This window comes from Leucoraja erinacea, chromosome 5 (genome assembly GCF_028641065.1).
Source record: "Leucoraja erinacea ecotype New England chromosome 5, Leri_hhj_1, whole genome shotgun sequence".
NCBI classification, from domain to species: Eukaryota; Metazoa; Chordata; class Chondrichthyes; order Rajiformes; family Rajidae; genus Leucoraja; species Leucoraja erinaceus.
In genome coordinates this window covers 1396203-1411069 of record NC_073381.1, presented here as the reverse complement: position 1 = coordinate 1411069, position 14867 = coordinate 1396203, and the positions used below count along the sequence as shown (strand labels likewise).

At 46.7% G+C, this 14867-nt stretch overlaps 2 protein-coding genes across 3 annotated transcripts in view; one reads left to right on the top strand and one right to left on the bottom strand.

Moving 5' to 3' along the window:
• Nucleotides 1-5294, top strand: part of armc2 (armadillo repeat containing 2) — a 119410-nt gene extending 114116 nt beyond the window's left edge. The window contains exon 18 of the mRNA XM_055634977.1: nucleotides 4433-5294. Coding sequence (XP_055490952.1) covers nucleotides 4433-4605 — 173 coding nt within the window. The 3' untranslated portion in view covers nucleotides 4606-5294. The remainder of the gene's footprint in view (nucleotides 1-4432) is intronic.
• A 7581-nt stretch (nucleotides 5295-12875) lies between these two features.
• Nucleotides 12876-14867, bottom strand: part of sesn1 (sestrin 1) — a 25636-nt gene continuing 23644 nt past the window's right edge. For both annotated transcript variants that reach the window (XM_055634976.1, XM_055634975.1), the window contains exon 10: nucleotides 12876-13292. In XM_055634976.1, coding sequence (XP_055490951.1) covers nucleotides 13206-13292 — 87 coding nt within the window. In that variant the 3' untranslated portion in view covers nucleotides 12876-13205. The remainder of the gene's footprint in view (nucleotides 13293-14867) is intronic.

The window sequence follows — 14867 nt, the reverse complement described above, 5'->3', positions numbered from 1 at the left end:
GAAAGCAGACTATTATCTAAATGGTGGCCGATTGGGAAAGGGGGAGATGCAGCGAGACCTGGGTGTCATGGTACACCAGTCATTGAAGGTAGGCGGCGCGACTCTGGTCAGCAGCGGCCTCTGCAGTCTGTCCGCGTTTTATTATTTTCTGTCTGTGTTTCTATGTAGTTTTTTTTATTTTTTGTTGGGGTGTGTGGGTGGGGGGGTGGGGGGGGGAAACTTTTATAAATCTCTCCCTGCACGGGAGAACCGACCTTTTCTCGTTGGGTTTCCGTTGTCGTTGGGGCCGCATCCAGGAGCGGCCTCCAACAGGAAGAGACCGGGGACTCTGGTGCTACGACTCACCGTCACCGTCGCGGGGCTGGCCGAGTCCGGAGCGGGTGGAGCGGTGGAGGAGCGCTGCTGCTGCTGCTGCTGCTGCTGCTGCTGCTGCTGCGGCCCGACCGGAGAGTCGGCCCGAGGCTTCAACGGCAGGTCTGTGGACGGCGGCACCGGGAGCCCGCGGGTCCCTGGAGGGAGACCGCTTTTCAGGGCTCTCGCAACGGCGACTTCCCCCGCCCGAGTTGCGGGGTTGAAGAGCTCCTGGAGCGGGGCCTAACATCACCGCCCCGCGCGGCTTGGAATGGCCGCGGGACTGTGCGAGCGCACGCCGGGGGCTCTTACATCAAGACCCGGTGTGCAACCTTGCACCACCCGGCGTGGCTTTAATGGCCGCGGGACAATCGCCATTGCCAGCCGGGGGCTTTGACTTTGACTCTGACATCGGGGGGGGGGAAGAGTGCAGTGGAGAGATAAGTTTATTTGGCCTTCCATCACAGCAATGTGATGGATGTTTATGTAAATTATGTTGTGTCTTGGGTCTATTTGTTTGTAATGTATGGCTGCAGAAACGGCATTTCGTTTGGACCTCAAGGGGCCCAAATGACAATTAAATGTATCTTGTATCTTGTATCTAAATGGTGGCCGATTGGGAAAGGGGGGAGATGCAGCGAGACCTGGGTGTCATGGTACACCAGTCATTGAAGGTAGGCATGCAGGTGCAGCAGGCAGTAAAGAAAGCGAATGGTATGTTAGCTTTCATAGCAAAAGGATTTGAGTATAGGAGCAGGGAGGTTCTACTGCAGTTGTACAGGGTCTTGGTGAGACCACACCTGGAGTATTGCGTACAGTTTTGGTCTCCAAATCTGAGGAAGGACATTATTGCCATAGAGGGAGTGCAGTGACGGTTCACCAGACTGATTCCTGGGATGTCAGGACTGTCTTATGAAGAAAGACTGGATAGACTTGGTTTATACTCTCTAGAATTTAGAAGATTGAGAGGGGATCTTATAGAAACTTACAAAATTCTTAAGGGGTTGGACAGGCTAGATGCAGGAAGATTGTTCCCGATGTTAGGGAAGTCCAGGACAAGGGGTCACAGCTTAAGGATAAAGGGGAAATCCTTTAAAACCGAGATGAGAAGAACTTTTTTCACGCAGAGAGTGGTGAATCTCTGGAACTCTCTGCCACAGAGGGTAGTTGAGGCCAGTTCATTGGCTATATTTAAGAGGGAGAGAAGGCAGGTGGAGAGAAGGCAGGTACGGGATACTGAGTTGGATGATCAGCCATGATCATATTGAATGGCGGTGCAGGCTCGAAGGGCCGAATGGCCTACTCCTGCACCTAATTTCTATGTTTCTAACTCCATCTCTCCATACCCCTCCATTCCTTGCATATCCATTTGCCTATCTAAAGCCTCTTAAAGGCCCTGATCGTATTTGCCTCCACCACCCCTGTCAGTGTGTGCCAGTCATTCAACTGTTAAACTTGCTCAGCACATCTCCTTTAAACTTTGCCCCTCTCACATTGGCCTTCATCAGTCAGAGTATTGGGTATAGAAGTTGGGAGGTCATGTTGCAGTTGTATCGGACGTTGGTGAGGCTGCATTTACAGTGTTGTGTTCAGTTCTGGGCACCGTGATACAGGAACGATGTTGTCAAGGTGGAACGGGTACAGACAAGATGTATGGAGTGAGCTGCCGGAGGAGGTAGTTGAGACAGGTATTATTGCAACGTTTAAGAAACATCAAGACAGGTAAATGATTAGTACAGGTTTAGAGGGATTCGGGCCAAACGCAGGCAGGTGAAACCAGTGTAGATGGGACGTTTGTTTAAGAAAAAACTGCGGATGGTGAAAAAATCGAAGGTAGACAAAAATGCTGGAGAAACTCAGCAGGTGAGGCAGCATCTATGGGGAGAAGGAATTGGTGACGTTTCGGGTCGAGACCCTTCTTCAGACTGAATGTAGATGGGACATTGTTGGCCAGTGTGGGCAAGTTGGGCCGAAGGGCCTGTTTCCACACTGTATGACTCTATGACTACAGAGCTATGCCCTCTAGTATTAGATATGATTTTTCCATCCTGGTAGCTAAAGTATATTTGTGTTTAATTTAGCGCAAACACACCCCAACCTATCCTTTGAATCTCTCCACAGGGAAACTGGCTCTGGCCCTAGTTGAGATGAAACTACTCATTTGTAGTATTTAATCATTTGTAAATCATAAAAGTGAGGAGAGAGTAAATAATTCTGCGGAACTCCCTGCTATCCTTGAATAGGGAGCAGTGTAGTATTAATTGGTAAAACATGAACTATTGTGTGCAGTTCTGGTTGCCCCACTGCAGGAGGGAATTGGAGGCTCTGGAAAGGGCGCAGGGGAGGTTTATAGCGTTATAGAGTGATACAGCGTAGTCCCTGCCTCAACTACCTCCTCTGGCAGCTTGTTCCATACACCCACCACCCTTTGTGGGAAAAGGCAGCACCTCAGATTCCTATTAAATCTTTTCAACTTCACCTTAAGCCTATTAGCTCAGGTCCTCGATTCACCTACTCTGGGCAAGAGACTGCATCTCGCCTCTATTCCTCTCGCGATTTTAAACACAAAATATGCAAAGTATGGAGGGATATGGATCCATGCGGAGGCAGAGTTTAATTTAGAGATACAGCGCGGAAACAGGCCCTTCGGCCCATTGAGTCCATGCCGACCAGCCATCCCCGTGCACTAGCATTATCCATTTACAATCGTCACCAAAGCAAATTGTCCTACAAACCTATATCTATTTGGAATGTGGGAGGAAACCGGAGCACCCGGGGAAAACCCACGCAGTCACAGGGAGAAGGTACAAACTCCATAAAGACAGCACCCGTAGTCGGGATCGAACCCGGGTCTCTAGCGCCAGCCCATGGTCTTGGTCTTTTGGCATCATGTTCGGCACTGTTCTATGTTCCATCATTTGTTTTTGCAACTTTTTCCATCTTGCTCTCTCGGTTTGCCACAGAGATGAGTTGCTTTTATTATATATTAATGATCTGGATGAGGGAATTGAAGGCAATATCTCCAAGTTTGCGGATGACACGAAGCTGGGGGGCAGTGTTAGCTGTGAGGAGGATGCTAGCAGACTGCAAGGTAACTTGGATAGGCTGGGTGAGTGGGCAAATGTTTGGCAGATGCAGTATAATGTGGATAAATGTGAGGTTATGCATTTTGGTGGCAAAAACGGGAAAGCAGACTATTATCTCAATGGTGGCCGACTAGGAAAAGGGGAGATGCAGCGAGACCTGGGTGTCATGGTACACCAGTCATTGAAAGTAGGCATGCAGGTGCAGCAGGCAGTGAAGAAAGCGAATGGTATGTTAGCTTTCATAGCAAAAGGATTTCAGTATAGGAGCAGGGAGGTTCTACTGCAGTTGTACAGGGTCTTGGTGAGACCACATCTGGAGTATTGCGTACAGTTTTGGTCTCCAAATCTGAGGAAGGACATTCTTGCCATAGAGGGAGTGCAGAGAAGGTTCACCAGACTGATTCCTGGGATGTCAGGACTGTCTTATGAAGAAAGACTGGATAGACTTGGTTTATACTCTCTAGAATTTAGGAGATTGAGAGGGGATCTTATAGAAACTTACAAATTTCTTAAGGGGTTGGACAGGCTAGATGCAGGAAGATTGCTCCCGATGTTGGGGAAGTCCAGGACAAGGGGTCACAGCTTAAGGATAAGGGGGAAATCCTTTAAAACCGAGATGAGAAGAACCTTTTCACACAGAGAGTGGTGAATCTCTGGAACTCTCTGTCGCAGGGGGTAGTCGAGGCCAGTTCATTGGGTATATTTAAGAGGGAGTTAGATGTGGCCCTTGTGGCTAAGGGGATCTGAGGGTATGGAGAGAAGGCAGGTACAGGATACTGAGTTGGATGATCAGCCAAGATCATATTGAATGGCGGTGCAGGCTCGAAGGGCCGAATGGCCTACTCCTGCACCTAATTTCTATGTTTCTATGTTTCTATGTTTTGTTTATCTGACATAACATCAAACTTGATTTTGCTTTAAAATACCCGATGAGGAGTTCCTTTCCTTTTCCTAAAAGCCGGCTTTTTTACTCATCCTGCTCTTTTGTTTCTCAGACGAAGGAATAGCCTTGGACTTGGAGACGAATGGTTCGGACGAGCAACTCGTGGAGCAGCACAAAGTTTGCTGGGAGTCGGAGTTTGTCCCTGTGGCACGACAACTATTGCAGAGGATCCAGCGGCATCACAGTCACCTCGAACCCCTGCCCTTCTCCCCAGCACAGAACTGACCCTCCTCTCATCACTTCTTCCAAAACGTATGTTGTGGTGTGGCGTGGTTAAAAAAAAAACATGATTCTGTATTTCCTTGACAGATGTGACCTTCAGTTGCGAACATTGAAGTTATCACCCAACACCTCCGTTCCAGATCCAGATAGAAATGCTTTGAGTTTTGCACTTTGCTTGATAGTTTAATCTACCCCATGGACAACAAAATCACAGAGCCTTGAAAATATGTTATTCCAAATTTCCGAAATTAACACTGTTAAATTGAGTGATGTAATTCTTCCACTGGTTGCTGGGGGCTGGTATCTGATCTTTGTATGTGGCTTCCGTTATATTAATGTACAGTGTAAGATACAGAACCTGTCTGAACTATAATGATAACCGAGGTTGAAAAACAAAATATATTTTTGTACATTATGAGTAATTTCAGCTCAAACGAGGCAATCTAATTTAATGTGGATATCAATTTTTCGTTTGACAACAGAATAAAAATTCTACATTTATGTCTTCATTATAAACGATTCCCAGAGCAGTAGATATAAGATGTGATGGAGCAGAAAAATATAGAATCAAAAAATGTTGCACCGCACGACACTACAATCTACAATAAATTCACTTAATTAAATCAGGGCAGCACAGTGGCGTAACAGTAGAGTCACAGCGCCAGAGATCCTGACTGTACAGAGTTTGTACGTTCTCCCTGTGACCTGCCTGGGTTTTGTCTGAGTGCTGTCCATACTGAGTTTGTCCACTCTCCCTGTGACCTGTGTGAGTTATGTCCAGGTGCTGTCCATACTGAGTTTGTCCACTCTCCCTGTGACCTGTGTGGGTTATGTCCGGGGCGCTGTCTGTACGGAGTTTGTACCTTCTCCCTGTGACCTGCGTGGGTTTTCTCCGGGTGCTCCAGTTTCCTCCCACACTCCAAAGACGCGCAGGTTTGTAGGCGAATTGGCTTCAGTAAAATTGTAAATTGTCCTCAGAGTGTACAGGATAGTGTAAGTGTGTGGGGGTCGGTCACTGGTCAGCACAGACTCGGTGGGGCCCCTTCTCCACAATGTATTGTAACAAAAAACTACATAAATCTGGAAATTGAAAACAAGTATCTCAGCCACAGAGACCACAAAACCACAAAGTTGTTACGAAGTTTCATTTTATTTTATTCCAAAATGTTATGGATTCAAGAAAGGTGGTGGGTGTACGGAACAAGCTGCCAGAGGAGGTCGTTGAGGCAAGTACTGTAACATTTGGCCAGGTACGTGGACAGAAAAGGTTTAAAGCAGTGGTTCCCAGCAGTACGCCCCACAGGGGGGCAATTTGATTTTTAAAGGGGGCAATTTCCACCTAATGTTTTTTGTTTTTTTTTACAATTTTTTAGTAATTTCTTGCTCAGAACTTTAACTGTCTTTTGTTTATTTCATTTTTCTTTTTCATGGATGCCATGTTCTTTTGAAGCTTGTTTAAACCAAGGTATTGGCGTTTTAAGCTTGTTCAGCTGAAACAGAGTTCACTTTTTAAATGATAAGAATTATATATCACCACATGGGGGGGGGGGGGGGGGGCATCAGGATTTTAGAGGAGGTCGATTAGGGTGGGGCATAACAAAAAAAAAGGTTAGGAACCCACTGGTTTAGAGGGATATGGGCCAAACGCAGGCAGGTGGAACTAGCTTAGGTGGGGCATCCTGGTCAGCACGGACGAGTTGGGCCGAAGGGCCTGTCTCCCTGCCTTATGACTCTGTGGTGAGGGATGAGGAATTGATGATGGGTGGAAAGGGATCGGGATGGCAGACAGAAGTCACCTAAAGACAGCATATAGGTTCAGCGAGAAGTTAGAACAGTTTATGTTTACTATTGTCACATGCACTGAGGTACAGTGAAAAGGTTTGTTTTGCATGCTGCCCCAAGATCAGATAATACAAAACATAAATACAATGAAGTTCAAGTCCAATAGGTGGAGCAAAGTGGAAGATGCAGAGTGCAGAATATAGTTCTCAGCATTATAGCGCATCAGTTCCATAGACAAAGTCCAATGTACATAATGTTGGCTGAGTTACTCCAGCACATTGTGTCTTTTTTGTTTGTAAGCCAGCATCGGCAATTCCTTGTGACTCCGTTTCCAGACCAATCAAGTCCACATAATGGTCGCAAACTGTGGAACCATTTTGTTTAGAACAAGTCAGAATGTTGCTATTTTGTTGTGCATCTATTTCTGGATTTGGCATCATACTGACCCAAGGAACCCGCACCAATTAATCAAAGTCAAAGTCAAATTTATTCGTCACATGCACCAACGAAGGTGCAGTGAAATGAATTTGCCAGCAGCGATACACTTAAAAAAAACCACACAATACACAATGGAATTTAACACAAACATGCACCACCGCATTCTTGATTGTGGTGGGAGGCAACAAAGTTCAGCCAGTCCTTCTTCTTTCATCCGTGGTCGGGGCCGCACGCCCTCCGTAGTCGCCGCTACGGGCGGCCGGATGTACCTCTCGTCGGAATGCTCGAAACTCTGACCTCGGTTCCCGTCACCAGAGAAGGTTCACCAGGCTGATTCCTGGGACGTTAGGACTTTCATATGAAGAAAGACTGGATAGACTCGGTTTGTACTCACTAGAATTTAGAAGATTGAGGGGGGATCTTATAGAAACTTCCAAAATTCTTAAGGGGTTGGACAGGCTAGATGCAGGAAGATTGTTCCCGATGTTGGGGAAGTCCAGAACAAGGGGTCACAGTTTAAGGACAAGGGGGAAATCTTTTAGGACCGAGATGAGAATTTTATTTTTCACACAGAGAGTGGTGAATCTGTGGAACTCTCTGCCGCAGAGGGTAGTTGAGGCCAGTTCATTGGCTATATTTAAGAGGGAGTTAGATGTGGCCCTTGTGGCTAAAGGGATCAGGGGGTATGGAGAGAAGGCAGGTACGGGATACTGAGTTGGATGATCAGCCATGATCATATTGAATGGCGGTGCAGGCTCGAAGGGCCGAATGTCCTACTCCTGTGCCTAATTTCTATGTCGGGACAGTCGAACGCGATCCGCGGCTTGGAGTGCCCGAATCGGCACTTTCCTACCGGAGACCACGGCTTCAGGATGTTAAATGTGCCACAATGTGATGTGGACAAGCTTTTCCCTTTGAGAATAGGGAAGATTCAAACAAGAGGACATGACTTCAGAATTAAGGGACAGACGTTTAGGGGTAACATGAGGGGAACTTCTTTACTCAGAGAGTGGTAGCGGTGTGGAATGAGCTTCCAGTGGAAGTGGTGGAGGCAGGTTCGTTGGTATCATTTAAAAATAAATTGGACAGGCATATGGATGAGAAGGGAATGGAGGGTTATGGTATGAGTGCAGGCAGGCAGGTGGGACTAAGGGAAAAAAAAGTTGTTCGGCACGGACTTGTAGGGCCGAGATGGCCTGTTTCCGTGCTGTAATTGCTATATGGTTATATGGATATAGGGGTGGCCCAAAAGTCACATGATTAGAAAGAGGAATGGTCTCGTTACCACCATCACCAGGTCACCCAACATTCGGTGGCACAGCTAGTCGAGCTGCTGCCTCCCAGCGCCAGAGACCCGGTTTTGATCCTGACCTTTGTGTGGAGTTCTCACCTTGTCCCTGTGACCGCATTGGTTTCCACCGGGTGCTCTGGTTTCCTCCCACATCCCAAAGACGTGCGGGTTTGTGGGCTAATTGCACTCTGTAAATATGTAGCGAGTGGATGTGAAAGTGGCATAACATATAAATAGTGTGAACGGGTTTTGGCTGGTCGTCATGGGTCCGGTGGTCTAATGCATTTCGTTGTCTAATGCATTTCGTTGTCTCTGTTTCCATGCAATTAAAATTGAATCTGAATCTGTATCTCCAAGCTAAACTCAGCACAGAGAGAGAGATGGAAATACAAGGCCCAGTAAAATAGAATGGACACAAGTGCAAATTGATGTGCTTCAATGCTGAGAACTATATTTTGCACTCATTATGAAGAAGGGTTTCGGCCCGAAACGTTGCCTATTTCCTTCCCTTCATAGATTCAGATTCAGATTCAGATTCAATTTTAATTGTCATTGCCAGTGTACAGTACAGAGACAACGCTGCACCCGCTGAGTTTCTCCAGCTTTTTTGTCTACCTTCGATTTTCCAGCATCTGCAGTTCCTTCTTGAACACGATATATTTTGCACTCTCATTCTTCCCCCTTTGCACTACCTATTTACTCGAGTTTGAATTGATGGTATTATATATAAAACATAGAAAATTATAAAAGGACTGGACAAGCTAGATGCAGGAAAAATGTTGGGCGAGTCCAGAACCAGGGGCCACACAGTCTTAGAATAAAGGGGAGGTCATTTAAGACTGAGGTGAGAAAAAAACGTTTTCACCCAGAGAGTTGTGAAGTTGTGGAATTCCCTGCCGCAGAGGGCAGTGGAGGCCAAGTCACTGGATGGATTTAAGAGAGAGTTAGATAGAGCTCTAGGGGCTGGTGGAGTCAAGGGATATGGGGAGAAGGCAGGCACAGGTTATTGATAGGGGACGATCAGCCATGATCACAATGAATGGCAGTGCTGGCTCGAAGGGCCGAATGGCCTCCTCCTGCACCTATTTTCTATGTTTCTATTTATGCACAATACTATCTGAATGCAAAACAAAACTTCTCACTGTACCTCAGTACACATGACAATGATAAACCTAAACCTAGACGCTTTTCAGAATCAACCAAGTATATGAATCTGCTTTCAACACCAGGGCTTAAATCTGTCTGCAACGTCACACCACACACAGGCAGGCGACAAACTAATTTTATCTTTTTCACAAACGTCTTTCAGGAAGTGGTGGTGCAGGAAGCAGCTGCAAGCCCAAGGGTTTGCTGAGCTGCAGAATATTCTGCCTGCGGTCTCTTTCTACGATAGATAGCAGAAGGCTGTACTTTTGTACAATAGATGCAACGAACATCTGACAAGAATGCCTGCATTCTCTACTCAACAGTGACAACGTTTCAAAGGATTTCAGCAGAGGTGCAATAATGTTCACTCCAGAAATGTATCACTTCAAGTAGGCCATAGTGCATTAGACAGGCACAGGAGGTGCAGGGAATGGAGAGATATGGATCAGGTATAGGAAGATAAGCAATTATTTTTGACATAGGTAGACAAAAGTGTTGGAGAAACTCAGCGGGTGAGGCAGCATCTATGGAGCAAAGGAAATAGGCGACGTTTCGGGCCGAAACCCTTCTTTGGTTTGTACTCCCTAGAATTTAGAAGGTTGAGGGGAGATCTTATAGAAACTTACAAAATTCTTAAGGGGTTGGACAGGTTAGATGCAGGAAGATTGTTCCCGATGTTGGGGAAGTCCAGAACAAGGGGTCACAGTTCAAGAATAAGGGGGAAATCTTTTAGGACCGAGATGAGAAAAACATGTTTTTTCACAGAGAGTGGTGAATCTGTGGAACTCTCTGCCACAGAATGTAGTTGAGGCTAGTTCATTGGCTATATTTGGGTGACTTTGGGTGACTGAGGAGACTACACACGACTGTACAGCTATATTTAAGAGGGAGTTAGATGTGGTCCTTGTGGCTAAAGGGATCAGGGGGTATGGAGAGAAGGCAGGTACAGGATACCGAGTTGGATGATCAGCCATGATGATATTGAATGGCGGTGCAGGCTCGAAGGGCCGAATGGCCTACTCCTGCACCTATTTTCTGTTTCAGCCAATTATCTTGACATATCCAGCACAGACATTGTGGGCCAAAGGGCTTGTTCTGATGCTGTATTGTTCTATGTTCTATATTTCTGTGCCAATAAAACAGCCAGGTTATAAATTCAGTTTTATTTCAAATGTCAATAATTACTTTTCCAAAACATTTAATATTTTTTATAACAATTGTTGATGAAAACCGGACGAACATACAAAAGGTTCAATGCGGAAATTCTAAGTCACGTGTGAGTGATCAGTAAACACAATGTCTCAGCTTTTTGTTGGGTAAACTGTTAATGGTTAAAATATCACATTAAAGATTAGGGATTTGTTGCTACTGTTCTGAAAACTACTGTCCAGTCAACCAGAACCTGCTCCCAGACATAGCTTCTGAAGACATTATTGCCAAAGAGCAAAAATGAACCAGATAGTAAAACTGTATCGTGGCCAGACCCTGCAATACAAACCAAAGATCCTATAGCGGAGCAAGATAGACCACTTGCTAAATGCAATGGGCTGACGTGTAGTACGCAACGGAGCGGAACGTGGGCCTTTTTTTCCATCCATTTCAGTAACCCGACTCGCAGTGTAATCAAAGTTGCGGGGGAACATGCAGTTTGTGTTAATACATTTTTACTTTTATTTTTACGAGGATGTTTCCGTAACCGGCTTCCGTCTCCGCACTAGTATCTTTGCTCCGCTACGGGATCTTTGGCGCGGAGACGGAAGCCGGTTACGGAAATGGGGCCGAAAATCTGCCCATGACCGTACGACGTCCTTTTCGTCGAGTGATCTATCTTGCTCGCTATAGGATCTTTGATGCAAACTATGCACAAACTCAAAAGTGCTGGAGGAACTCAGCGGACGAGGCAGCATAGAGTAATGGGGCGTAGAAACAGGCCCTTCGGCCCAACTTGCCCACACCAGCCAACATGTCCCATCTACACTAGTGCCACATGCCTGCATTAGGCCCATATCCCTCTAAACCTATCCCATCCATGTAACTCTCTAACTGTTTCTTAAACATGGGGATAGTCCCAGCCTCAACTACCTCCTCTGGCAGCTTGTTCCATACCCCCACCACCCTTTGTGTGAAAAAGTTACCCCTCAGATTCCCATGAAATCTCTTCTCCTTCATCTTAAACTTATGTCCTCTGGTCCTCGATTCCCCTACTCTGGGCAAGAGACTCCATGCGTCTACCTGATCTATTCCTCTCGTGATTTTGTACACAGTGGACATTTGGGGTTGGGTCGGTCTGAAGAAGGGTCTCGACCCGAAACATCGGCTCTCCATTCCCCCCCCCACCCTCCCCCCACAGTTGCTGCCTGACCCGAGTTCCTCCAGCACTTTGTATTTTGCTCAAGATTCTAGAATCTGCAGTTCCATGCGTCTCCACATTTACACATTCACTGTTCTTTCAGGAAGACGGCACTCATATCATACATCACTATTATTGAATTGTTATTATTATTAGTGTTGTGAAAAGGTACAGCATGGAATCAGGCCTTTCGGCCCATCGAGCCCATGTCACCATTCCCTACACACTAGGGGTAATCAAACCTACAAACCCACACGTCTTTGGGACATGGGAGGAAATTGCAGTCACACGGGGAGTACATGTAAACTCCACACAGACAGCCCCCGAGGTCAGGATCGTACCCGGGTCTCCGGCGCTGTGAGGCAGCGCCTCTCCTTCACCCTTTTATGAAACCAAATACAAAAGGGACTTGTTTGTCGTTTCACAGCTAGAAATGCAAGTTCCAGAAATACTTCCAAACATTTATACAGAGATGCAGCAACATAAATATATACAAAATCAGTTACGTGTCAAACTGAGATGCATTTCCCAGTGTGTCACGGTACAGGCTCAGCTGGCTGCAGTCCTTCGTTTGAGGATCTTAGAGTGAGAGTGATACAGTGTGGAAAGCAGGCCCTTTGGCCCAACTCACCCACACCGGCCAACAATGTCCCAGCTACCCTTAGCTCGGCTTAGTGTTGGAGATATTCACTGGCAGATACAGAGGCACCAACAACAACTCAGCTGCAACATGGGCCTCCAAATACAAATTCTCCCAGTCCTCAAAATACTTTTATAAAACAAAATAAAACTATCTCCAGTTAACTTTAGCAACGAGAGGACACAAAAGTGCTGGAGAAACATCTGAAGAAGGGGTGTTGGACCGGACACATTACCTATCCATGTTCTCCAGAGAGGCTCTGATCAGAGTTTACATTTGAGATACAGCGCAGAAACAGGCCCTTCGGCCCACGGAGTCCGCGCCGACCAGCGATCACCCCGTACACTCACACCATCCTACACACACTAGCCTGGACAATTTACAATCTTTACTGAAACCAATTAACCTCCAAACCTGTACGTCTTTGGAGTGTGGGAGGAAACCGGAGCACCCGGAGAAAGCCCACGAGGTCTCGGGTAGAACGTACAAACTCCGTACAGGCAGCACCCGTAGTCAGGATTGAACCCGGGTCTCTGGCGCTGTGAGGCAGCAACTCCACCGCAACTCGCACCACCCCAAGTTCCTCCAGCACTTTGTGTCCTTTTGTTTATTAACCGGAATCTGCAGTTCTTTATTTCTACTTTAAGCAACGACACAGTCTATTTTTTTTTTTTTTTTTTTTACACAGAAAGAACAATAGCTTTCTTATCAATAGTCGTTCAGTGTATTTTTTGCAGAACCACGAGCGTTGATCAAACGCCTCTGCTCTCAGCTCCTCCGTTTCCTCTGTAAGCAGGGTAGGTAGAGGCTGAGCCACAGTGCAGCAGGGGGGTAGCACCTGTCCCGGGGTGGGTGTGATGCGGTGCGGTGCGGTGTGATGGGTTGGGGCAACTGGCTGCCTTTGGTCCCGATGAACTGGCAGCTTCCTCCTCGGTCGACAGACGGCTGCGTTCTCCTCACGTCAGGTGGCGGGTGATGGCGGTGAGGGCGTACAGCAGCTCCGCCTGCATGCGAGCCTCCATCAGCAGCAAGTTCACGTGAATCTAGAGGGTGAACAACCACAGTGCAATCAAGTACCCCATCTGGAATCATTGAAAATGCAGGAAAAATACACTGTGTACACCAACCATATAGGGAAGGTGGACAAAAATGCTGGAGAAACTCAGCGGGTGAAGCAGCATCTATGGGGCCACATGGGGATGAGTGGGTTAATAATAATAATAATAATTTTATTTATAGAGCACTTTAAAAACAAACATAGTTGCAACAAAGTGCTGTACATCACTAATCATTGACAAAAAAGTTAATACACACCAAAAATAACAATCAAAAGAAATAGTAGGAAAAGACATGTAAAATAAAGAAACATCAAAAACACCACAAACAGAAGCAAAGTTTCAGGCACGGTCAAAAGCCAGGGGGTACAAATGTGTTTTAACACTGGATTTGAAGATGGACAGTGAGGGGGCCTGTCTGATGTGCAGCAGCAGGGTGTTCCAGAGTGCCGGAGCAGCAACAGAGAAGGCTCTATCCCCTCTGAGCCTCCGACTAGACCTCGGTACCTCCAGGAGCAGCTGACCAGCTGACCTGAGGGACCGGGCAGGAGCGTATGGGTGGAGCAGCTCAGAGAGGTCAGGCGGGGCGAGCCCATTCAGAGATTTAAAAACAAATAACAGTATCTTAAAATGAACTCGAAAGTGCACCGGGTTAACATATGATGAGCGTTTGTCGGCACTGGGTCTGTACACGCTGGAGCTTAGAACGATGAGGGGGGGCACCTCATTGAAACATCGAATAGTGAAAGGCCTGGATAGAGTGGATGGCTTTATTGTCTACAGTGTGGAGAGGATGTCTCTATACACTGTAAATGGCTCAATTGTAATCATGTATTGTCCTTAAGGGCCTGTTCCACTTGGTGATTTTATTCGGCGACTGCCGGCGTCATATCAGTGTCGCCAAAAGATTTTGAACGTTTCAAAATCCAGCAGCGACAAAAAAATGTTGCGACACTTGAAAAAAACACCGGGCGCCAATACGTCATCGTCACCGCTGCGTCACACAGCGTCACGCCGCAAATCGCTCGGTGACCCGATACGCCGTCAACGATGCCGGCAGTCATCGAAAAAAATCACCGTGGGACAGGCCCTTTACGCTGACTGGTTAGCACGCAACAAAACTAATGCTTTTCACTGCACCCCTGGTTCACGTGACAATAAACCGAACTGATGTTTCCACTGGTGGGAGAGTCCAGGACCAGAGGCCACAGCCTCAGAATATAAGGACGTGCCTTTAGAAAGGAGATGAGGAGGAATTTCTTCAGCCAGAGGTGGTGAACTTGTGGAATTCATTGCCACAGACGGCTGTGGAGGCCAAGTCAGGTCTTTATTCTTTGGAGCGCAGAAGGTTAAGGGGGGGACTTGATAGAGGTTTTTAAAATGATGAGAGGGATAGACAGAGTTGACGTGGACAAGCTTTTCCCCATTGAGAGTAGGGAAGATTCAAACAAGAGGACATGATTTGAGAATTAAGGGACAGAAGTTTAGGGGTAACTTGAGGGGGAACTTCTTTACTCAGAGAGTGGTAGCTGTGTGGAATGAGCTTCCAGTGGAAGTGGTGGA